Source organism: Sorex araneus, chromosome 2, assembly GCF_027595985.1.
Source record: "Sorex araneus isolate mSorAra2 chromosome 2, mSorAra2.pri, whole genome shotgun sequence".
Taxonomy (NCBI): Eukaryota; Metazoa; Chordata; class Mammalia; order Eulipotyphla; family Soricidae; genus Sorex; species Sorex araneus.
In genome coordinates this window covers 47,321,780-47,346,803 of record NC_073303.1, presented here as the reverse complement: position 1 = coordinate 47,346,803, position 25,024 = coordinate 47,321,780, and the positions used below count along the sequence as shown (strand labels likewise).

General features: G+C 42.0%; 1 protein-coding gene across 1 annotated transcript in view; it reads right to left on the bottom strand.

Annotated features, from left to right (window-relative positions):
- Positions 1–284: 284 nt before the first annotated feature.
- The window catches only part of HSD17B3 (hydroxysteroid 17-beta dehydrogenase 3), a 62,676-nt gene continuing 37,936 nt past the window's right edge, over positions 285–25,024 (bottom strand). The window contains 10 exon segments of the mRNA XM_055124409.1: positions 285–395; positions 1,927–1,984; positions 2,277–2,416; positions 3,511–3,593; positions 3,831–3,961; positions 4,907–4,941; positions 5,432–5,518; positions 9,969–10,044; positions 16,045–16,144; positions 19,385–19,460. Of these exon segments, the coding sequence (XP_054980384.1) occupies positions 285–395; positions 1,927–1,984; positions 2,277–2,416; positions 3,511–3,593; positions 3,831–3,961; positions 4,907–4,941; positions 5,432–5,518; positions 9,969–10,044; positions 16,045–16,144; positions 19,385–19,460 (897 nt within the window).

Here is a 25,024-nt window from a genome sequence, read left to right as displayed (position 1 = left end):
TATATAGAGAACCAAACATTCTGTGGCCCCATATTTATAACAATCCCAGGAATTCTTTCACCTTTACCCATAGACCTCTTCTTACACATAAAATCCCACCACCGCAATATACCACATGGTGATTGCATACCCCAACTTTCCCCAAGATCCCTAGACTTGAGTCCAATGGCAACAAGCTTAACTATAGATCACCTCCAGGAGTGAGGAGCACGAGTCCTTTCATGGGTCTTGTACTATGAACAAAATGAATGGTGGGGTGTGGGGAGGAGGTCGCAGACTGCTGACTAATTTATGTTGCTGTTCTGCCTGAGGTAATTCACATAGTGTGTCAGGAGAATCTTCTGGAATGTGCTGCTGTAGAAGATGCAGGATGGGATCATAGTAAGAAAGTTCACCTTAAATAGAAAAGTCACAAATGTCTGAGATAGAAAAGCCAGAGGGTGACAACTAAAACTCTTTCCTACACATCATCTTCCAAAGTGGGTATTTTTTCTCTGACTATTGAAAGTAAGTTCCTGAGTCCTCTCAGTAAATAAGTCTTTCTCAAATGCCAAAGCAGTCACTTGTAGGGTCACCCTGAGGCAATTCTAATACCCTTGCCTTATTTTTCTAAGTGAGTACATTCTCTTTTCAAAGCAGAAGTTCATCATGGTTTTTCTACCAAAGTTCTATTAAAATGAGATTCCAGGTAGATAGTGGAAGAGAAAAAGGGGAAGGTGTATTGTGGCTGTGTCTGATATGTATCATCTGGACTTAGTCCTGGGTCTCAGGAGTGCTGAGCTACTGGACAAATCGGTGGTACCAAAGGATAAGTGCTAAAGTATAAAATGATATTGAAGGATAGATTATAAAGGGTCAGTTGTATTGAGGATGCAGAAATGGTTGTTTCTTCTACTCTTTTACAATGGAACTACAGAACATTTTGCTGTGTGGCTGAGTAGATTCTGAGATTTGATTTCAGTGTCCCTCCCAGTGCTGATATAGGGGAGAGGGCAAAGGGGTGTCTAGGAACCACAATGCACATGGAATGATATTTGTGCTAGACATGGGGGTAGCAGAAATTTGGAGGATCAGCAACAGAACTGAAACTACCAGCAGCTTGGGGAGTCAGACAGACTGTCATCATCCCCTCTCTCCTCAGTCACAAATCAGCAAAGTGAGCACCAAACAGGTAGACAAGGACAATCTCCTGTACACCAAAGGACCAGCAAGTCAGTGGGACTCTCCTCAAGTGAACTCAGTGAGAGTGACAGGAAAAAGGAAGGTGCCCAGGAGGACTGAACATTTTTTTCTAAATAATAGACAGAGTACATTTTCCAAGTGGCCAGTTTATATGATCAAATTCAACTAAATGTAAACTCTTTTTTTTTCTTGCCATGAAGCAAGTGGTGATCTGCAGTAAGAAAAAGGCCTGATCACCAGTAAACAACAAAAAACCCTTTATTTGTTCTTCTATAAGTCCTCTTCGTAGTATATTAAATTAGTGACTGTCTATTGTTGCAGTCATACAGTAAAAAAAGAAAGTAACTGAGACAATTTGGTGTCACTGGCCTATTTCCATAAATCCCAGGAAGTAGTTCATTGTTTAGGTAAGACAGTGCATTAATCCACGAGTCCTTCTAGCAAGAAAAAGAGGAAGAAAGAAAGAAAGGGGTGGAGGTGGGGAAGGGGAGAGAGAGGAGAAAGGAGAAGAGAGAGAAGCCTGGGTTGCTTGCTCTTGTTCTGATTCTTGTATGCATCACTGACTGTGCCTCACACCCACAATTCTTGTACATCCCAGGACTGGTGAGAATTTCTTTAATAAATGCCATTCGACCATACTCTATGACCGATGGAGTTTATTGTGAACTCTATAGAGTTGTACTTGCTAAAAAGCTCTCATCCTAAATTCATGTGCCTTGACACATGTCAGAAGTTTTAAATCACCTTTAGGGAATGTTTGCACACCAATGAAACCACTGAATCCACAAGGTAAAGGGTTTTGCTTTATTTAGAGAGCAGATTGTTAGATATTTGCTAGGACAAAGGGCCAAGGAAGATAGTAATCCCTACAGGAAAGCCCTCTATGTCTTTATCTTTTCTGGAAGCTCTTTATTCCCGAGCAGGGAGCCCAGATAGCCAATGGTAGGGCATGCTAACTCTGGGCTGAGCACTCAGGTCTCCAATCCTTCTTTGCATTTTCCTGGCTGCCTGGAAAGTACTTGAGTATTTCAATGTCACAGAAGAGCAAATTAGGTACTACTTTGAGTCAGGTAAAAGAAACAAACACCAATCACCAAGATTTCATGGGCAAGGCTTCATCTCCAAATGTTACATGATTCAGTGATTCTTTAACAAACTCTTCAGCTGTCTTGGTTATTATGTTGGTGATTAGATACTTTGTCATGGGTGTTGAAACAGCATATGGGGTCAGCACCTATAGTGGAAAATATTAACCAATATGCAGGAGCAATCTACCAATCCATGGCATTTAAACCTGCTCTGTCATCCCCTATTCTCCAAATTCTTTTCCTCTTACCATTTGAGGATACTAAATGATAATGCAGCAGTGACAGAGACAGAACCAGCACAGAGCTGGGAATTAGAAATGGTACTTTCTGGTTTCACTAACTCAAATTGAAGCCTTTGCCACTCAACACCAGGTGACTCAAATGTGCACCTGTGTATTGCCTAACTATCATGTTTGTGAAAGGCTGATATTACTGGGAGTGACCCCTGAACCCATGAGCACTTCTGGGGAAACCCCTGTACATTAAAAGAATAGGGGCAGAGAGGTAGTAATATACTTGTGCCCCTCTCCCTTGAACTGCATATGGTCCTCTGAGCCTCACCTTACTCCTTGAGAGTAAGCCCTGAGTCTGCCAGGGGTGGCCCAAACCCTAAGCAAAAAGTGAAAAAGAATAAAAGGAGCTTCTTTCTGGGCTATTGTGTGGCAAGACCATAGGTAGAAACATCGTCTCAGATTTCTCAGGGAATAATGTGTGTGTTTTAATTTTTCTTTGCACAACGGGGAAAAATGTTATAAAGCATCATCACTCCTGGATCCAAGCTAAAATGCGAAAATGTGAATCTGACTGCTCCAACTTTGGTTGTATGTGATCTTCATTTTTATCTTCAAAGTGTGACAAACATAATCTGAGTCTGCTCATGTCCTTAGTTACCTGTGTGCTGTGTTACTTACACCTGTCTGGGAAGACAATTCTATTTGCAAAGTTCCTATCATTAATTCCTATGCTTACTAAATAAGTGTACCTTGGAACTCGTTAATTTATAGGCACCTGTGAGATTTAATTAAAATGTGCAGCAATTATTTCAGAGATAGGATTTTTGACTGTGGCTTTTAAAAATTCTAATAATGAGAGAGGGCAGCAGCAAACAAAGTGACTGGGATCACACTTAAACCTGGATGGTCACAGGGACTCGTGGTGTCATCCGACAGACAGCAGGACATTACCCAGTCTTCACGGGAGCCCAGTTTCTGTATCCAAGGCTCAGAAATGTCGACCTTACCTGAATAATGATTCTTCTTGCTTTATATTCCACCTGCAGTGCCTTGGAAAACGTGCATACAAAAAGCCTGGAGTAAAGAGAAACTCCTAAGAACCTAGAAATTGCTTTCTCTGTCAGAGCAGACTGGATTCTGGTCTTTGTTTCCTGGTCTTGTCCTGCTCCTGTGGGCATCACCAGCAGGGGGCGTGCTCCCCCCAAACTGCAGACCATCGCCGCCTGAAAGCTAGGAGCCTGCTTCCAGGCCAGTCTTACCCACGTGATCGAAGGAATTTTCTACAGTGAAAGCTTCGAAGAAAGATATTTGGGTTCCACATTCCCACTCACCTTGGAAGCCGAGTACATGGAATACGGAGGCCAGGGAAAGAGGGCCACCCCGGAAGAAATGTCCAGGATGAGCCCTTTCTGCCTGAAAACAAAGAAGCGAGCTGTGCTGCCTTGCTGCCTCCCGCAGCTGGAGGAGGAAGCGGACAAGGGGCTTTCTGAGCGCTGGAAAAGGTCTCTTTCCCGCAGACCACCACAAGCACAGGACTCAGCCGCCCAGGGCTGGGAAGGAGAGTCAGAGCCCTCACGGCTGAAGTAAGGGACATGTGACTGGAAATGGTGGCACTGCTGTAATAAGGAACCCCATCACCAAAATGCAGTTCCCCAGCTCACTGGAGGAAGGGGCTCAGGGACCCTCCGGTTCATGACAGGACAGATGTCATATAGAAACTGCTTTCTTGAAACAGTTCATAATGTACCTAACATACCCACACAAGCTTCTGGAGTTCTGACATTTGAAATTTAATATCCTTCATCCTTCCCAATTAGATAGGTTCAATCCAGAATAACAAAGAAACTGCAAATTAGAATATAAGGCCAAGCCCCTTCTTCTAGGGAAGAAGAAACTATCATCCATTCACATTTAGTGAACACCACCTGCAGAAAATCCAGCTCCCAAGAGGATATGGTAACAGGGTGATTAAAAACATGGAATAAAGAAAGACACTGATAGGGTGGTAAATTTTTGCTACTAAATTGTAGTATTCATTCTGACAAGAGTTGAAATTCATAATATTATATGGGTAGCCTTGGTCACAGGCCAAATTCTGAAATTTCTTTTATGTTCAACATGAGTCAGTTTTTTTAAAAAATGCAATATGTGCTGATACCAGTTCTATTTTACCCTTTAGCCTATGTTACATATGACCTTCAAGTATGCTTATCTGCTTGCAAAGTAAACAAGCCACAGAATACAATGCTCTCTTCCATAATCTTCATGTCCTTGTCTCATTCTTCTATCTCCTCAAAGTAGCAACTAGATTAACCCTTTCCCCCACCCCCTCTTCACTCCTGTTGACTGCCAGAGCAGGAAACTATATTGTTTTATGCTTTTTTTTTCAAAGAATGAACTTACCTTGATTTCATGTTTTTCAGAATTAGCTCTGTCATCTATAAGAAAGGGTCAAAGTTAAGCCTTTTCAAAGGAACTAAGTAGTAGTGGACATGGGACTTTAGTAAGCAGTTCTAGGAGAATCATAATAATATAATCAGAGACTATGGCCTGGAAAATCTACTTACATTCATTGCAGGTAATTCTGGTAACACTGGAGTCTGGCAACCTAGATGAACTGTGAAGGTCTCCAGTTTCTTTCCCATAAAGTTAATGTTTTCCAAAACAGGGCATAAAACGTTGAGGAAATTTATTTATAATCCTAGAATTAACACTGAGGTTCCCCAGCTACTCTTGATTCTAGGTGACAGTCACAAGTAGTGTAGCCTTCAGACACTTGACACGAGTTGGATCAGGGACCCACTGGGAAACCTAACAACTATCCCTGAGAATTTTTCATGGTAGACAACAGAGAAGGACAGCTCAGTCCAGACACATAAGCAGCACACACAGAGTCTCAGAAAGAGCCCCAGAGACAGAGAGCATCACAAAGCTTGGATCTGCTCCTTCACTTCCCAATCTATAACCTTGAACAGGTCTTCCCAGTTTAAGCTTTTCAGAAGCCTTAGCAGACACCTATTTTAAGGATTAAGACAGAGGTAACTCCCATGAATATCGGTGTGATTAGTTGATAGGAGCAAATCTGAGATAGAAAGAGCAGAAGAACAGGAGACTGTGTTGGGGCTGGACTGAGCTATCAGGGCAAGCCCATGTATACTGTACTATACTACGGACAGGGACATAGGGACCCATGAAAATGGGCGAGCTTTCTCTTGTGTCCTGACTGGTTTGGATGAAGCTGAACATTTTCCCCCTTCAAGCTCCTTCAGAAAATAATTCCAGTATTTTGTAAGGGGCAGTTTTCCTTTTCTCACAGAAGCCTGGCTGGTCTTTGACATGCAGATCTCAGGTACTAGTCAGGCCTGATCTTTGACATTTGTAGATTCCGGGCTCTGGCCCAGTCTCATCTTTGGGATGTAGATTTCAGGTGCTGCCTAGTTTGTAATTGACATGTAGATTTCCTGTGGCAGCCCAGCCTTGTCTTTGAGATGTAAATCCAAGTGCTTTTAGCCCAAGAAAGGTTTCAGTTTTGGTTTTGTATCTTCTTTCCGGAGGCCAAGATTACTGGCCTGCAGATGCAAGGAAATAATGCATATTCTACTGCCTCAATGTTCTTCCTGTAACTTCTTTTGTTGCCTTTGGTGATGTCACTGGATTGCTCCCTTTAGAGGTACCATGATCAATAAAAGGAGATCATGGGGCTCTCTACCTTTGTCAAGAGTCAGAGAGAACCTTGGCCCTCCATGAAATGCATTTCTTCTGCGTTCCTTATCTCAGTGCCTCCGACTGCATGAACGTTCATGCAACAAGACTGGAAACAGAAAGATGGTCTTTTCCCATTTACACATTTCCTGGAGCCCTGTGGTGGCATCTTCATAGGGTTGTCTCTGCTCCATCCTAACCAGACCCTTAACCTATCCCAGGAATCTTCATGGAATGTTCTCACTGTTCAGGAGCAGGACTGGAAACAAAAGAGGAAGAAACCTAGAGTCCACTGCATTGCCTTTTTATTTGGTTTTGGTTTGGGGGCCAAACCCAGCAGTGCTTAGGACTTACTCGTGACTCTATGCTCAGGAACCAATCCTAATGAGCATAGGATGGGATGCCAGGGATCAAACCTGGATTGGCTGTGTACAAGGGAGACGTTCTACCCACTGTATTATCTCTCCAGCCCCTGGAGTGCTTTCTGCAGCACTGGATTTTGAAGGAGGTGAGAGAAGGAATTTACCATTTTATTATTCTTTCCTGCCTCTCCCAACTTCATTAAGGGAGTTATAGAGCACTGTTGGGCAGCAATATCTCTTGGTCTCCCAAAGAGATTCACTAGCTTTCTAGGTAAATGTTCCCAATCCAAAATAACATTAGACTTTGTTGCTCCCTGCCTCAAACCAACTATTGACCTCTCAATAGTTGGTTGCTTCTTGGACTTCCATTTGCCCTCAAAACTGTTCTATCTCTGTATTCAATAGAGAATTATACTCTTTCCAGATGGGACCTTTGGAATCACTTAGTAAGGTTAGTCATGTTTCCAACCAGCATGGCTAACTGGGGTGTGGAATACTTGAAGCAAACCTTTAATTTGTTTTCTTTGTTACTTAGCAAAAAGTCAGTGCCTACTGATATATGATATTTTGTTTTAGTAAATCAAAGCATTTCTCTGCTAAAGGAGTCAGAGGGTTGTCCCACATATTTGGGAAAGCCTGTGATCACACACACACAGAAGATCAATGAATAATATAACATCAAAGATTTTAGTGGTAAGGTTACAGACAACAGTTGGAGATATAAAATTTATAATCACATCATCTGAAAGCTTTAAAAAGCCATTGATCACTCAGTGTAAAAAGAATATGCATACCCAGTACAAATTGAGCAGGAAACTATAATGCTATAAAACACTTAGTGTGCTTACAGAAAAATAACCAATAGTGAATGTGATTATTGTCAGACCAACTTATGGACATGTAAATAGTTGTCTGGTCTGCTCAGTATCCACACTCCTCCTTAAGGTGATTACAACCTATTTTCCTCTTGGAAAGTGGTATTTCACTATTAGTTCATGCCATTTGAGAGACAGAATCTTCCCTTTTCCCCAACCACAGTCCAGCTCTATGAAATGACACAGAATACTTGATTCAGTGCTGTAGTTCCACTGAACCTTCCAGAGTGATCAGGAAGGTGGTCATGTGAACACTGGATTTTGGATATTGAACCTTGTGGTGCTCAGAGGTTTGAGTAAGGTCAGCTAGTAGTGAAGGTTCTTGACATTCAGAACAACGTTTTGTGTTCTAATAAAAGTGTTATTTATTCCCTAAGACTTGTGATAACAGTCTGTGTCCACTCTTGAGCAGCACCTTTTTCTGAGTCCCACAAGGGCATAGACAAGATAGCTTTGTGATACTCACACAGTGATGCTCAGGCAGTTCACTTGGTTACAAAGGACCTGAGCACTAAATGTATCTGAGACAACACTTAACTCAATTCTCTTTAATAGACGGCAAGAAAAGAAACAGTTCAAAAAAGAGGCACTGCACCGCACTGTTCTCCTGTTGTTCATTGATTTGCTCAAGTGGAAACCGGTAACATCTCCATTGTGAGACTTGTTGTTACTGTTTTTGGCATATTGAATATGCCACGGGTAGCTTGCCAGGCTCTGGTGTGCAGGCAGGATACTCTCAATAGCTTGCGGGGTTCTCCAAGAGGGATGGAAGAATCGAACCCAGGTAGGCCACATGCAAGGCAAACGCCCTACCAGTTGTGCTATCGCTTCAGCCTGAAAAAAAAAAAAGGCAAAGAGGTTAAAAGAAATGGAACAAATACGAACATAGACATGAAAAGTAAAACAGAATCCTGGGCTGGAGCCATAGAAAAGCAAGTAAGACACTTGCCTTGCATGAGGCTGACCTGGGTTCCATCCTTGGCATCCCGTATGGTCCCCTGAGCCCCACACCAGGAGTAATTCCTGAATATAGTGCCTGACATAACCCCTGAGCATTTCTGGGTGTGACCCAAAGACTTAAAAGAAAAGAAAAAAACAAACAAAAAAAAGAAAAACAGAGGCTAGTTTGGCCCCACTTGAACAGGCAGACATGACTAATACCACAGAGAATTTTGAGAATGGGGATGCACTGACCCTGCTGAGGCCCCAACTTGACTTACAGTTCCCTGGGGAACAGAAAGTTGGACTAGGCAGACCACTGGAGCTGAGACTGGTTCACTTCTGGTAGTCTATCACCCTCACAGAAGCAGATGCCCTATATCTATGAATGGGAAGTCCAAACCCACTTATCTGTTAGAATTCCCCTCATGAATAAGCTAGATCATCTGAGAAGTTCTCTTAGGAAACAATTAGCTGGATTCAGCATCTTGTCTTGGATCCTCTTCCATCAATCCCGACCTCCTGAGGAAAGGAATCTGACTCGTTACAACACGGATCCTCAGAGCTGATCCCCCTCTCCTGCTTTGAACTTCCCAGGGTTTCCTCCCAGAAATATGGAGTAAGTGGGCTGGTCTTACCTGTCCACTGACCTGATGTGCACACCACTGCATACCCTGTCCTTCTCTTGGGCTCATATGACATGGGGTTTGAGGTGGGACTCACATGAAACCTTGTTTAGAGGGATATGACTCAGTAAAGTGGATTTTTTCCCCTAAGAAATGTTGAAAGAAAAGGTATAGCTTGAGATGTGTGATCAATTAGAGAGTCAGACAAGTACTTTGAGCAACTTTAAGTAACCGGGCATTATATGCTAATGCAGATGCTTAAAGGTTTAACTGCAAGCCTAGGAGGAATGGTGGCAGAATTGAGTAATAAAAACTTGATAATCTGTTCGGAATTGGTATAACTTCATGACTTCACAGGTCAGGGCTTCAGGAAGTGTCAATTAGTAGTGCTTTTAAATGCTTGACAAATTCCTTCATGACCTTAAATGGCAGCTGTGGGTCTGAATCAAGCTCACTGAATTTACAGTCTATACTCTGAACTTTCCCCACACTGAAAACTGAACAGATCTTATTACATGACCATAGAGTAAAAGTCAGAGCAGTAGCATGCCTTGTATGAAGGGTCCCCCTATGTGTTGGAATCTGACTGCATAAGCTAAACCAGTTGCCATAGGGAGCAGCCCCTGAGCACTGCCGTCAAGCACCAGAAACTGTGTCTTCTCAAAATGAAAAAACTGACTTTCACCCACTTAAAAACACAACCATGAACTGTTAGGTGAAATTACCCCACCTTATAAAACAAGAACAAAAGAAGCCCCCAAAGCTCCTGCTATGTGGAGAAGTGGGGAGATATACTTATTTTAGTTAATCATGAAAAATGGTACCTCTGACTGTTTTATACTCTAGGGTGAAAACAGATCCCAGTATACACCAACTGAGCTATAGAATTCAGGGCAGGTGAACTCCTGTTACCCATTTCATTCCAGGTAAGAGGAATCCAACTCAGAAAGCACAAACTTACCTGGATTTTCCCTGATGTTTCCAGGAAATAGCTTGGGAGAAGGTTTGGAAGCATTCTGACATTGTTGACTAAGATGAAAAGGTGGGGGGTGGGGGGGGTAGGAAATAAAAGCTGTCAGAAGGGTCAGTGTTAACAAATGTTTACTGAAAGCTTTAAAAATATTTATATTCAGACCAGGATTCTCCTTTGGAGAAGTCTTCCTAAGGAAACAATTACAAATAAGTTTATCTGTGAGGTCATTCATTGCAATAGGATTTAAGAGCACTGAGGAAATTGTAAAGAAAAAACCTTTTCCACTGAAGGGAAACACACATAATGAATTGTATGGTGGAACACAGTGCAGTCATTCGAAACTTTGAAACTTTTAGAAGTTTAAAGACATGAGAGATGCTTTTGGAACTCACCCTAGACTAAGTCATCTGGGGTACCCCAGTGGGTAGTGGGTGAGCCCAGCACCCGCCCAAACAGAGCCCCAGCAACCAAAAACCTCCATAATCCACAATCGCTGCCAGACTCCTCTGTTCAGAATGAGCTTCATCCAGAAATTAATCTGTAGAAAAACCCTGTATGCACCTTTCATGACTGAAATCTCCAGACTTTCAGAGTAAGGGATATGCTACTTCCCTTGATCTTCCTGTACTTCTAAGTCTCAGCAGCCATGTCCACGATCACCTCTGTCACCAAGTAAGCTCATGGCTTAACTGGCCATGATCCAGAGACTCAGAAATAAATCTTGAAAGAGATCAACAGGGGCCAGAGCGATAGTACAGCAGGTAGGGTGTTTGCCTTGCATGAGATCTACTAGGTTCAATCCCCAGCATCCCGTATAGTTCCCCGAGCACTACCAGGAGTGATTCCTGAGTGCAGAGCCAGGAATAATCCCTGAGCATTACCAGTATGACCCAAAAAGCATAAGAGAGAGAGAGAAAGAGAGAGAGGGAGAGAGATCAACAAGTTGCAGAGATAACATCAGGCTGAGTTGTCTGGGGCACCCAAAGTCACCATTCAGTTAAAAATTTAACTCCAGCTATATCACTCCATTAAAAATTTTGGAATTTCTGGAGCATCTCAACCTCTACATCACTAATAAACCAGGTATAGCATACCATATTAGATAGATGTAAAGTAAAAAGCAACAAATATCAATTAACTAAATACAAGCACACAAAGTTTAATTTTATTAGTAATCTCTTACATAAAGGCTAATTGGCTCCATGGTGAGAGATAACAATCTTCACACATTTTCTTCTAAGGAAACTTTAAAAAATCATTTTAGCTAGTTATTTATAGCAAGCAATGTCACTGTCACTGTCATCCTGTTGCTCATCAATTTGCTCAAGCGGGCACCAGTAATGTCTCCATTTTGAGACTTGTTGTTACTGTTTTTGGCATATCGAATATGCCACGGGTAGCTTGCCAGGCTCTGCTGTGTGGGAGCAAAGGCGATCTGGCTGCGACATCTGTCACCTCATTGATCACCAGGATTGATTCGGCTGATCTGACTGGCTAGGCGGCTGTCCCCTTCCTCCCTCACCGCTCCATGTGAGTCCCTCCAGAAGCTGTGCACTAGGTCGAAGAGGACGGTCTTCCCCAAATAGAGAAAAATCACAAGGGTGGCATGCGCGGGAGGAGGAGACGCAATGATGTGTCGTGTCATTCTGTTATCCGTGGGCAGTCAGGGCAGTTCTCTCTCACACGCACTGCTCAAGTTCAGTGCTCTTGAGCCACTGTGTAAGGACCGGATTGGGACGGGTGCTCCTTGTGCTCTGCTTCTGTGTGTGCCATTGAGCTCTCTTCTGTCTGTCTCTCTGTCTCTGTCTCTGTAGTCTCTCCTCTGGTCTCTTCCGACCTCTCTCTGTCTCTGCTTCTGTGTCTTCTTCTGTCTGTGTTGTCTCCTTTTCTTCTGTGTCTTCTCTTGTGTCTTCTTCTTCTGCCTCTCCTCAGTGCCCCGCAGTCTTAGTTTATATAGCAAATTACATTGGGTGGTGACACAAAGGTGGGTTGAACATTAACAAATCAACAAAGAAGGGTAAGACCTTCCCGAGGAGATTAACAAAATCTCATCTAAGGAAATCTCATCTAAGGAGATCTGCTCAAGGGTGGGGTCCAAATAAGAGTGTGTCAGGGTGTGAGCTAGTAATCTACTTAAATAGTTATAGTAAATTTACTTCTAATATTTCTAGCAATGTCATTCTGTATGAGCACAGTAAGAGATACAAAGTTTGGTTCTTCCTGAGGACATCTCACTGTATATTCCAGACCACAGTCCTCAGGCCATGTTAGTCTTCCTAACCCCAGCAGGGTCCTAGTCTCGTCGTTACTTTTGGATCATGACAGCATTTGTCTATGACCATGTTCTCAACTTATAGTTGAGTATTGTGGTGCTTTGGCCTGGCCCATTTCGATGACAGGGTAGCTCAAGCTTGACCTGGGTCCTTTCTTCCTTCGTCAGGACCCTGCTTTTGGGGTACTAGGAACTAAGGGCAACTGAGTTGAGAAAGCAGATGCCAGGAGTAAATATTATTGGAGTCAATCAGCTCCCAAGTTACAAAGCATAATATTAGCTATCTTCCTGTGTCCATACAGAAAGGCCATTGCTCTAAGTTAAACTAAGTTCCCTGTGGCTAGGCTAAAAGGACAAACCCCATGTTATCCTACAGACCGGTCTTCGGTCGAGGGTATACGAGTAGCTGCGCTCCCCTGATTGAACCTCCAAACAAGCTCTCAAGCAAGCAATATCAAATAAATTATTCAGGAATTGCTATAGGGACGGGATTGAGGGGTGGTCGGGAAAATTGAAAATAATGGTGGCAGAAAGGTGCATTGGTGATGGGATTGGTGTTATAATACTGATTGTAACAAATCATCATAAACAACTTTCAAAAAATAAATAAAATTTGCAATTTTTAAAAAAAAGACATGGGAGAATATTTGGGAGACAAGGGTTAAAAAATGTTAGAACGAGTATTCAAATATAACTCTATTTTAGAATGTATGTTTACCTTACAAAATGCTATAGCATAGCTTTCATATTTTAAGAACTTTATAATTCCCTAGAATTATAAAGGAGTTCTAAGGAACTCTAAGGAAGATGCTGTCCTTGACAACATCGACAAAGAATACGATCAGCTGGGTCAGCACCTCCATAACTGTGTGAAGAATGCTGAGAGTGGGAAAGCCAAAAAGAGACCCCTGTCTTTGGAAACTCTCGAGCTCATTCATCAATGTGGTTTGGCATGAGCCTCAGGCAACCACAAGCTAACATCCGAGCTCGCAAAGCTGTGCAGAGAATTGATAAAGGAAGACCTCAAAGAGAGAAGAGCAGCAGTGTTGGCGAGTGCAGCAGAAGCCAGGAAAAGTATTCGAAATGCTTGCCTGTCCTTTGCCAACTACAAGACCAAGATGACTGCACTCCGACGTCCTGATGGATCTATCACATCTTCCAGAAAGGCACTAGAGAGGATTATTCACGACTCCTGCTCGGATCTCTTTGACAGCCATGTCCACCTGCTCACATACCAAATTCCACAGGATGGATATGTCGTTCCCAACGTCCTCCCTTCCGAAATCCATCGTGCCATTTCGTTGGTAAAGACGCGTACAGCACCTGGTCCAGACAAGGTCAGACCCGAACACCTGAAGAATCTGCCACCCGTACTCATCAATACACTGGCTCGGCTCTTCACACGCTACCTGTCTGAATGCAAAGTTCCATCCCAGTGGAAAACCAGTAGGACCGTTCTGTTGTACAAGAAGGGAGACATCCATGACATCCATGACATCGGCAACTATCACTCAATCTGCCTGCTGTCTGTCGTCTACAAGTTGTTCACTCGTGTCATCCTGAATAGAATAGACGAAGGACAACCATGCAAGCAAGCCGGGTTCCAAAAAGGATTCAGCACAATTGACCATATCCACACAGTGACCAAACTCATTGAAGTTTCTTGAGAGTTCAAGATGCCGCTCGATCTAACGCTCACTGACTTAAAGAAGGCCTTCTATTCTGTTGAGACTGAAGTGGTCATCAAAGCCCTATCCAATCAGGGAGTTCAAACTCAGTATATCAAGATCCTCCTCAAGCTGTATTATGGATTCACCACCAGGATCTCACCATTCTACAAGGAAGTGATCATTGACATAAAGAGAGGAGTTCGGCAGGGTGATACCATTTCACCAAGACTCTTCAAGAACATCATGTAAAGACTGGAATGGGAAGGAATGGGAGTGATGATAGATGGTCAGAAACTACACCACCTCTGCTTCACTAATGACATCGTTCTCATAACCCCAAACATTAGCCAAGTGGCACAAATGCTGGTCAACTTCGACCACGAGTGTGGAAAGGTCGGACTACAGCTGAATCTCAACAAGATGATGCTTATAAAATATCAAACTAGTCTCTGACACTCCATTTGCTCTCAATGAAATGAACATCTCCGAATGCAGCAGCTATGTGTATCTGGGTCGAGAACTCAACATGAGGAACAACTTGGCGCCAGAACTGTGCAGGAGGAAGAGAGCAGCGTGGAACACATTTAAGAGCGTCGAAGAGGTGGTTAAAAGGATGAAGAACCTCTGACTCCAGGCACATCTTTTTGATTCCACCGTTCTTCCTGCACTAACATATGCCTCAGAGACCTGGGCCCTTCCCAAACAGAATGAGAATGTTATTCGGGTATCCCAAAGAGGAATCGAAAGAGCTATGCTAGGAGTATCACGTCTCACTCAAGTGAGAGAAGAAATCCGGAGTTCTGACCTCTGTTGACGGTCAAGAATCAGGGATGCTGTCTCGTTTGCCAAGGCATGAAGAATCAGATGGGCCAGACATGTAATGCAATTCAGAGACAACCGCTGGACTAGAGCTGCTACTGACTGGATTCCACTGGACGTCAAAAGATCGAGTGGCCACCCACCAACGAGATGGTCAGACTTCTTCATCAAAACCCTGAATGAATGTTCTGAGGCTCTTCCTGTTCCTGGAGCGAGCAGATATCACTGGGCTACACTAGCACGCGACAGGGACAAATGGAGACGTTACTGGTGCCAGCTTGAGCAAATCGAAGATCAACGGGATGACAAGTGATACAAGTGATAATTCTTTAAGTGCTTATATGTACTTTCCTGAATTTCTACAGAAGTATGTTTTATATATATTGAGTGGGAGGGTACTTCCTTGCCAGGGCCCCTCATGGTCATCCTCCACCAACAGAACACGTGGTTCAAAGTCAGGAGTGGAAGATTCGATGCCGAGGGGATGGCCACTCAGGGTGGTGGCCTACCAAGCACCCATAAAGCACTGTACATGGTGTGAACATGGTCAGGGAACCTTCTGAATACAGAGCCAGGAACAGCCTCTGAAAACTGATGAGCATGGTCCATCTTCATAAAGAGTCATTATCAGGACCAGGAGATAGTATTGGGTCTCTAGCACAGGAGGAATAGGGCAGCACCACAGCTTCAGACTGTAGCAGTGAGCCACCACCCTGTGTGAGCAACCAAGCACCACAGGGCATGGCTCTGGGGTCCCCTGAATACTGTTTGCCATGACCCGCCCATAAAATAAAACTAAAATGTTGTTATTTTTAAATTTATCAGGAAGTTTATAAATAAAATCTTACTTTCAATTACATATAATTAAACACTATACTATTTATGTAATTGTAAAATAACCTTTCTATAGATCACAGGAAAAGGCATTATATTACTTCCTGAATAAAAATCAGTTCTCAAATAACCACACTGACTCACTGTTTCATGGATTAATCACAGTAATATTTTTTTCCCTTGAAAAAATAATTGCTAGTCAATGTTTCTAAGATTCATTCTTACTGCCAAGCATCATTCAGGAATATAAAATTTATCTTAATATTTGAAAATATTAGTGGGAAAGTCTAAATATGTGAGTTATATTCCAAAAGATACATAGATTTGTTAACCCAATAATGACTTTTAAAGACTTGATCTTTAATAACTTATAGTTATGAATGAGTCACCACAAATAATCAAATGTCATTAAGTAATTCTTTTAGTATTTCAAGCAGGTTTGTATTTTGAAATTTACTTTCCTAAAACTCCAATTTCCAAGCCTCTAAGATTTTCCTTAATATTTTCATAGATGTCATCTTTGGTGAAATCTGCCTGTATAATCCTCACACTTCTCCCTGTAGTTCATTCTGCATTAGGGAGAGAGACAATAGTGACTCATTAGTAACAGGACACCAAACACAGAGTTCCCAGAATGTTCCACATTCAAGAGAGCAGAACTGTCACAACCCAACAAGAAGCAAAAAGTAGCCTCAGGTAAATGCAGAACACACCTGAAGAAGGTCTGTGTTCCAAGAGTTCCTCCAGGAATATTTGCATTAAAAGATGTTTCCCCTGGAGAGATCTCAGAGTGAGGTCTCCAAACCTGGTATCACCACTGAGAACCCTTTTAGAGACACAACTTCTCGGGCCCCACCACCACCTCCCTCAAACCACAAGCCCTAGGATCTGCACTCACATATTCTTTACCTGGGGCCTGTTTGGATTTGAACCCTGGACTAAGAGCTGTAGTAGCAAAGTTTGATGCTGCCTCTGATCATCAGGTTCCCTCACAGACACAGACTCCCTTTGGATTTGTCCAGCACATTAAAGTTCATGAACATTTGCTTACATGCTATCTTTTAATCCACTATAAAACCTTAGAAAGTAGATCTCATGCCTATTTTCCAGGAGCATAAAACTTAAGTCCAGTTCCATGATCCCTGCAAATCAGCGCTCATCTCACTATTCCACTTGGACTTGCTTGAACAGGAGCTTGGAGAGAGACATGAAAGCAAGATGCAGAGTCCACCAACTGCTTCTGCTCAACTTTAGAGCAATTTAGACCAAATTTTTCCAGAGCAAATGACCTTGGGCACAGTTTGGGGGTAGGGAAGGCTTTCAGATTATAAAAATTTTACTTACTTGACAAAAAGCTAATTTTGCATTTTGAAGGAAATATTGAAGAATATTCTAATTATAGCCAAAGTTACTTTTGATATCCAGACAGAACAAAAGCAAAATCAGATGGCTTAATATCACTGAGCCTTCATGTGGCAATTGCTTGGCCCTGCCTCTCCCATCTCACCCATTTTGATCCCTACAATCTCTCCCATGGAAACAGGAATGCTCCCCAGATAGTTTACTGAAAACTCATTCTTTTTTTAAAAAAAAATTTTATTAGTGAATCACCATGAGGTACAGTTACAAACTTATGAACTTTCATGTTTGCATTTCAGTCAAAGTGATTGTTTACCCATCCCTCCACCAATGCCAATTCTCCTCCATGTAAACTCATTCTTAACTGAAATTCATTCTTTTGAGTTAAGAAGTAAATAACTTCGGGGCCGGAGCGATAGCACAGCGGGTAGGGCGTTTGTCTTGCCCGCAGCCGTCCCGGGTTCGATCCCCAGCATCCCATATGGTCCCCCAAGCACCACCAGGAGTAATTACTGAGTGCAGAGCCAGGAGTAACCCCTGAGCATCGCTGGGTGTGACCCAAAAGGCAAAAAGAAAAAAGAAAAAAGAAGTTAATAACTTCTATGACAATAATTGGCTATTAAAATAAAATATCCCCAAATGGTATTATGATCTGTAGGATAACATTGGTTTGTCCTTCCTCCCTTGCCACAAGGAGTTTAGGTTTAAGTGCTCCAGAGACACTCCCATTCCTTTGTTTATCTGTAGACTCTTCTCTGAACCCTCCTTCCCAACCAGTTAATCACCTTTCCCTAATCAGATTCTGTTATCCTGTAAGATCAGATTCTTCTAAGGTCTCTGAATTTGTATTGCAAGTTAGTGTCTTTTGCATAGTTTACCTTAAGGCAATGTCCTTTCTGTATGCTCTTGTAACTTGGGAGTTGATTGACTCCAAATAATATTTACTCCTGGGCATCTGCTTTCTCAACTCAGTTGCCCTTAGTTCCTAGTATCCCAAGAGCAGGGTCCCAACAAAGGACGGAATGCACCCAGGGCAAGCTTGAGCTACTCTGTCATCGAAATGGGCCAGGCCAAAGCGCCACAATACTCAACTATAAGTTGAGGGCATGATCATGGACAATGCTGTCATGATCCAAAGGTAACTACGAGATTAGGACCCTGCTGGGGTGAGGAAGATTAACCTGGCCTGAGGACTGTGATCTGGAATGTATAGTGAGATGTCCTCAGGAAGAACCAAACTTTGTATCTCTTACTGTGCTCATACAGAATGACATTGCTAGAAATATTAGAAGTAAATTTACTATAACTATTTAAGTAGATTACTAGCTCACACCCTGACACACTCTTATTTGGACCCCACCCTTGAGCAGATCTCCTTAGATGAGATTTCCTTAGATGAGATTTTGTTAATCTTCTCGAGAAATGGTTTTACCCTTCTTTGTTGATTTGTTAATGTTCAACCCACCTTTGTGTCACCACCCTATGTAATATGCTATATAAACTAAGACTGGGGCACTGACGGGAAGGCACGGCACTGAGGAGGGGCAGAAGAAGACAGAAAAAAACAGAAGAAGAAGACAGAAGCGACAGAGAAGGAGACACACGAGAGGACACGAGAGAAGAACGGAGAAGACACAGAAGCACGGGGGAGACACCAAGCAGAGCACAAGGTGAAAGAAGTGAGGGTGAGGGCGAGAGAAAGAGAGAAGAACGGGAACGGAGATTGGAATAAACTGCAACTGATACTGACAAGACTGGCACTCGTTCCTTCCTTCGCCTGCCTCGTCATCGCCATCAACCTCCCCGGGATGGGGGAAGTGGCTGTGGACTACCGAACTCGGGCGAAGAGATAGAGCACCGCTGCCCTGTGCCCGGTGTGGTGCCCCTTCCTTTTTTGTGTATTCACACAATGATTATTACTAAGACCACTTCAGGGTAGATAACCCTGATAAAGCTTAATATAAATGCCATTTATTTTGGTTATAGAGTGTACAACCTTCTCAACCATACACAACAAGCTTGAACCAAAAATCTTTTTATTAGATTACCACCTCCAAACAGTATCCCTCATCCTACTTCCAGGACCAAGAACCCTGGCTATGCCAGGAGAGTGAAATTCAAACACAGATCTACATTTTGAAGGAGTAGCGAAAGAAATGGGCATGTAGGGCCTCTACATGAGGAGAGGCAATTATAGAGAGTAAGCCAACAAGCCAAAGAAATAGTGGGCCAAATTTTATGGTTGTGTGTTTCACCTAATCCAGAGAATCACTGGAGAGCTAACTTCTACATCGTTTTGTAAATTGCCACTAATCAGCAAGAGGACTCTTCCCCCAGTTTGGGGTTGGGGAGAGGGCAAGGGATGTCGTATGTTGTTCCTGCAGACAGGACAGAAGCACACTTGGCTAGTAGGCTCCAAAACCAACTCCCTGTTCCCTGGGGCCACTCACCAATTTGTCCAGCAATAGCCTGTAGTTTTTCTAGTGTCTGGCTAATAAGCACCAGGTTGAGTCCTTGTCTTGCTAACTGGATTAGGCAGGGAGAGGAGGATAGGGGAATGAAAAATGTGATCATCACACACAAAAACTTCATTTCATTTCATTTTTAATTATTATTTTTATTAGATTCCATCCATTCTTTTTTCTTTAATGCCACATATGAGAGATTATTTAGCAATGTTCCTTCTCTCTGTTTTATTTCACTTAGCATAATCCCCCCTGCTCCTTCCAAATTGCAGCAGAAGACAAAGTTTTATATTTTCTTTTTTTAAATTAATTTTTATTAAAAGCACCTTGATTTACAAAGTTGTCCTTTACACAGTTGTTTGAAGCATTTAGCGTTACAACACCAACGTGTGACCTTCCCTACACCAATATCCCCAGTTTCCTTCCCAACCACATTCCTGCCCCATTAGGCACAATATAACAAATTACTTTATAATGCTTATTTCAGCAAAATTTTAAGAAATGACAAATAGAATGATCAGAAACTAAATTAGTAAGAGCCAACTTGTGACTACTATATGGTTTTGACCTATGCCAGTAAGAACATTTAAAACCATTTAATACAATATAATGAAATGCCTACCTCATATACATATATGTTTCAACTCTGGGCTCTAAAGCACATTACATTAAATTTATTTTAAACTTGTATTTCATCATGGTAATAATCATGTCTCACCTGTCATTGGGCTGGAGTGATAGCACATCGGGTAGGGCGTTTGCCTTGCATGCGGCTGACCAGGGTTCAATTCCTCCGTCCCTCTTGGAGAGCCTGGCAAGCTACTGAGAATATCTCGCCCGTACAGCAGAGCCTGGCAAGCTACCCATGACGTATTCAATATGCCAAAACAGTAACAAGTCTCAAAATGGAGACATTACTGGTGCCCATTTGAGCAAATCGATGAACAACAGGACGACAGTGCTACAGTGCAGTATTACTCACCTGTTATTAATAAAACTTTTAAAGCAATTCTATATTAATATATTTTAGGATTTACATGGAGTAGGTAAAATCTACATACGTTAATTTTCCCCACATACTTTATATAAACATTGAAGGCACATATCACTGTTACTGTCATCCCATTGCTCATCGATTTGCTCGAGCAGGCACCAGTAACATCTCCATTGTGAGACTTGTTGTTACTGTTTTTGGCATATCAAATACACCATGGGTAGTTTGCCAGGCTCTGCCATACAGGCGAGATACTCTTGGTAGCTTGCCAGGCTCTCCAAGAGAGGGGCGCAGGAATCAAACCCAGGTCGGTCACGTGCAAGGTGAACACCCTACCTGCTGTGCTATTGCTCCAGCAAAGGCACATAACTTTATATAATTGAGTTCTCAGTGAAAAGCTCAATTATATAAAGTTGGAAACTTTTTCTTCTTTCTATAATTGTGAATTCCAATCTTTATCAGAGACCATGAAAATGTATTTTCTGCAACTGATATTATAGAAAAACAATTTACCCAGTTTTGACATCTAAGAATCTCTTGAACTGCCCAAACAACTAAATCTTGTAAAAGTATATTCATTCATTTTATTTTTATTGAATCACCATGAGATTCAGTTACAAAGCTTTCATGTTTGAGTTTCAATCATACAATGATCAAACACCCATCCCTCCAGCAGTGCACATTTTCCACCACCAATGTCCCCAGTATCCCCCCCACCCCTGCTCCAAGCCCTCCCCCTGCCTCTATGGCAGAAAATTTCCCTCTTACACTCTCTCTACTTTGGGGTCTTATGGTTTGCAGTACAGATACTGAGAGATTATCATATTTGGTCCTTTATCTACTTTCAGCACACATCTCCCATCCCGAATGATTCCTCCATTGACTTACTGATCCCTTCTCTATTCCATCTGCCTTCTCCCCCAGATTTTGAGTCAGGATTTCAACCATAGAGCAATATTCCTGGCCTTTGTGTCTACTGTCCTTGGGTGTAAGTATTATGGTATATTATATTATATTATACATATTATATCATATTATGTTATATTCCACAAGTGAGTGCAGTCATTCTATATTTGTACCTCTCTTTCTGATTCATTTCACTTAGTATGAGCATCTACTTAGAAGGCAAATTTTATGACTTCATCTTTCCTAACAGCTGCATAGTATTCCATTGTGCAGATGTACAAAAGTTTCTCTAACCAGTTGTCTGTTCTCAGGCACTTGGGTTGATTGCAGATTTGGGTTATTGTGAACAGTGCTGCAATGAATATACAGATGCAGATGTCATTTCTACTGTGCTTTTGCACCCTCAATATGTATTCTCAGAAGTGGTATTGCAGCGTCATATGGAAGCTCAATTTCTAGTTTTTGAAGGAATGCCCATATTGTTTCCAAAAAGGCTGGACCAGTTAGCATCCCCACCAACAGTAAAGGAGGGTCCCTTTCTTCCCACATCCACACCAACACTGGTTGTGTCTGTCTCTATGGTGTGAGATGATATCTCATTGTTTTGATTTGTATCTCCCTGATGATTAGCGATGTAGAGCATTTTTTCATGTGCCTTTTGGCCATTTGTATTTCTTTTTTGAGGAAGCTTCTGTTCATTTCTTCTCCCCATTTTTTGATGGGGTTGGAGGATTTTTCCTTGTACAATTCTACTAATGTCTTGCATATCCTAAATATTAATCCCTTATCAGATGGGTATTGGGTAAATATTCTTTCCCTTCCTTGGGCTCACTCTGTTCTTTGGTTGCTATTTCTCTTGAGGTGTAGAACCTTATTAGTTAAATGTAGTTCCACTTATTTATGTTGGTTTCCATATGCTGTGGTGTTGTTTTATATTTTCTTATAGCAGAGTAGGAATCCTTTGTGTGTATGAACCACAAATTCTTTGTTCACTCACATGCCATTATACATTTGGGTCATTTACAAATCTTCACTATTACAAATTGTGCTACTCTCAGAGACCATAGTTATCCACACATCTTTTTTGAGACAATGATTTCCGTGGTATAAATACCAATGAGTAAAATTGCCATATACTTTTAAACATTTTTAAAATCTCCAAACTATTTTATATAGGGGCTGGAAAATATAACATTCCTACCAACAGTGAATAAGTGTTACTTTTTTGCCATATCCTAACCAGCACCAGTTTTTTTCAATATTTTTGGATATATACCATACTTACTGATACAGGATAATATCTGATTCTTATTTTGATTTTCAGTTCCCTGGCAATAAGTGATGATAAATCTATTTTTGCAAGCCTTTTGGTCATCTAAATAACTTCTCTGTGTAGTATCTATCCAGTTTCTCTTCTCATTTTTTTAAATTGAATTGTTCATTATTTACTATTGAGTTACATATCTTGGATGTTAACTCTTGATCAAATGTATAGTGTACAAATATTTTCTCACATTTAGTCAAGTGTCTTTATTTTAATAGTCATTTCTTTCACAATAGAGAGACTTTTTAAACTGATACAATCCCATTTGTTTATTATTATTTTTTCCCTTTTGCCAATGGAGTCAAATCGCTGAAGATATCTATGAAATCAATATACTGAGATCTCTGCCTGTATATTCCTAATTTGGGAGATTCCAGTCTAATACCTATTTTAAAATTAACCTTTCAAATTAGTCCTTACTATATTTTAAAATTAACCTTTGTGTATGGTGTGAAAAGTGTTAAATACTAATTTTTCATTCTATAACCTTTTTTTTCATTCACTGAAGACAATTTTGTGCCTCCATTTCATACACCCAGCTTCTTTGATGATGTTTTTATTTTATTTTAGTCACCAGGATTTACAATACTGTTAGCGTTAGTGTTTTTTGAATAGTTATACCCCAAAAACTTCCACCAGGTTCTCCAGGTTTCTCCCTGAGCCCCACCCCTCCCCTGCAATCTCCTACCATGTTAAGCTCAGTTCTGAGATCACTTATTTTTTAAATTTTATTTTATTTTTATAAAGTTGTTCATATTTGATTACTTCAATATTTGAACACCAATCCCACCACCATTATACCTTCCCACCACATTTCAACTGTTTCCATCCCAAGTCCCAAACTCTGCCCCCAAAGCATCACTTGTATCACTTGTATTCCCGTTGATCTTCGATTTGCTCGAGTGGGCTCCAGTAACGTCTCCATTTGTCCCTGTCGAGAGCTAGTGCAGCCCAATGATACTGCTCACTCCAGGAAAAGGAAGAGCCTCAAATTGCTCATTCAGAGATTGAATGAAATCTGACCTGTAGTTGGTGGGAGGTCTTCTGACGTCCCGTGGAATCCAGTCGGTAACAGCGCTAGTCCTGCGGTCGTCTCTGAATCGCATTACATGTGCGGCCCATCTGATTTTTGATGCTTTGGCAAACGAGACAGCATCCCTGATTTTTGACTGTTGACGGAGGTCAGAACTCAGGATTCCTTCTCTCACTTGAGTGAGACATGATATTCCCAGCATAGCTCTTTCGATTCCTCTTTGGGATACCCGAATAGCATTCTCATCCTGTTTTCGTAGGGCCCAGGTCTCTGAGGCATATGTTAGAGCAGGAAGAACGGTGGAATCGAAAAGATGTGCCTGGAGTCAGAGGTTCTTCATTCTCTTAACCACCTCTTCGACGCTCTTAAATGTGTTCCACGCTGCTCTCTTCCTCTTGCGCAGTTCTGGCACCAAGTTGTTCCTCATGTGATTTCTCGACTCAGGTACGCATAGCTGCTGCATTCGGAGATGTTCGTTCCATTGTGAGCAAATAGAGCTTCAGGGACCAGTTCGTTTTTCATGAACATCGTCTTACTGAGATTCAGCTGCAATCCGACCTTTCCACACTCATGGTCGAAGTTGGTCAGCATTTGTGCCTCTTGGCTAATGCTTGGAGTTATGAGAATGATGTCATCAGAGAAGCAGAGGTGGTGTAATTGCCAACTGTCTATCTTCACTCCCATTCTTTCCCATTCGGGTCATCGCATGATGTTCTCAAAGCGGTACTGAAGAGTTTTGGTGAAATGGTAACACCCTGCCGCACCCCTCTCTTTACATCAATGATCACTTCCCTGTAGAATGGTGGAGAATCCACAAGGAAGATTTTGATATACTGAGTTTGAACGCCCTATTTGGCCAGGGCTTCAATGACTACCTCAGTCTCAACAGAATTGAAGGCCTTCTTTAAGTCGATGAACGTTAGACAGAGCGGCATCTTGAACTCTCGCAAAACTTCAATGAGTTTGGTCACTGTGTGGATATGGTCTATAGTGCTGAATCCCCTTTGGAACCCAGTTTGCTCGCATGGTTGTCCTTCGTCTAGTGTTCTGCCTATTCTATTCAGGATGACACAAGTGAACAACTTGTAGACGACAGACAGCAGGCAGATTGGGCGATATTGCCGATGTCGTGGATGTCTTCCTTCTTGTGCAACAGAATGGTCCTACTGGTTTTCCACTGGGAAAAAAAAACACCTTTCATTCAGACAGGTAGCATGTGAAGAGTCTGGCCAGTGTACTGATGAGTACTGGCAGCAGATTCTTCAGGTGTTCGGGTCTGACCTTGTCCGGACCCGGTGCTGTTAGAGTCTTTACCAACGAAATGGCGTGTCGGATTTCAGAAGGGAGAACGTTGGGAGGGAACGACAT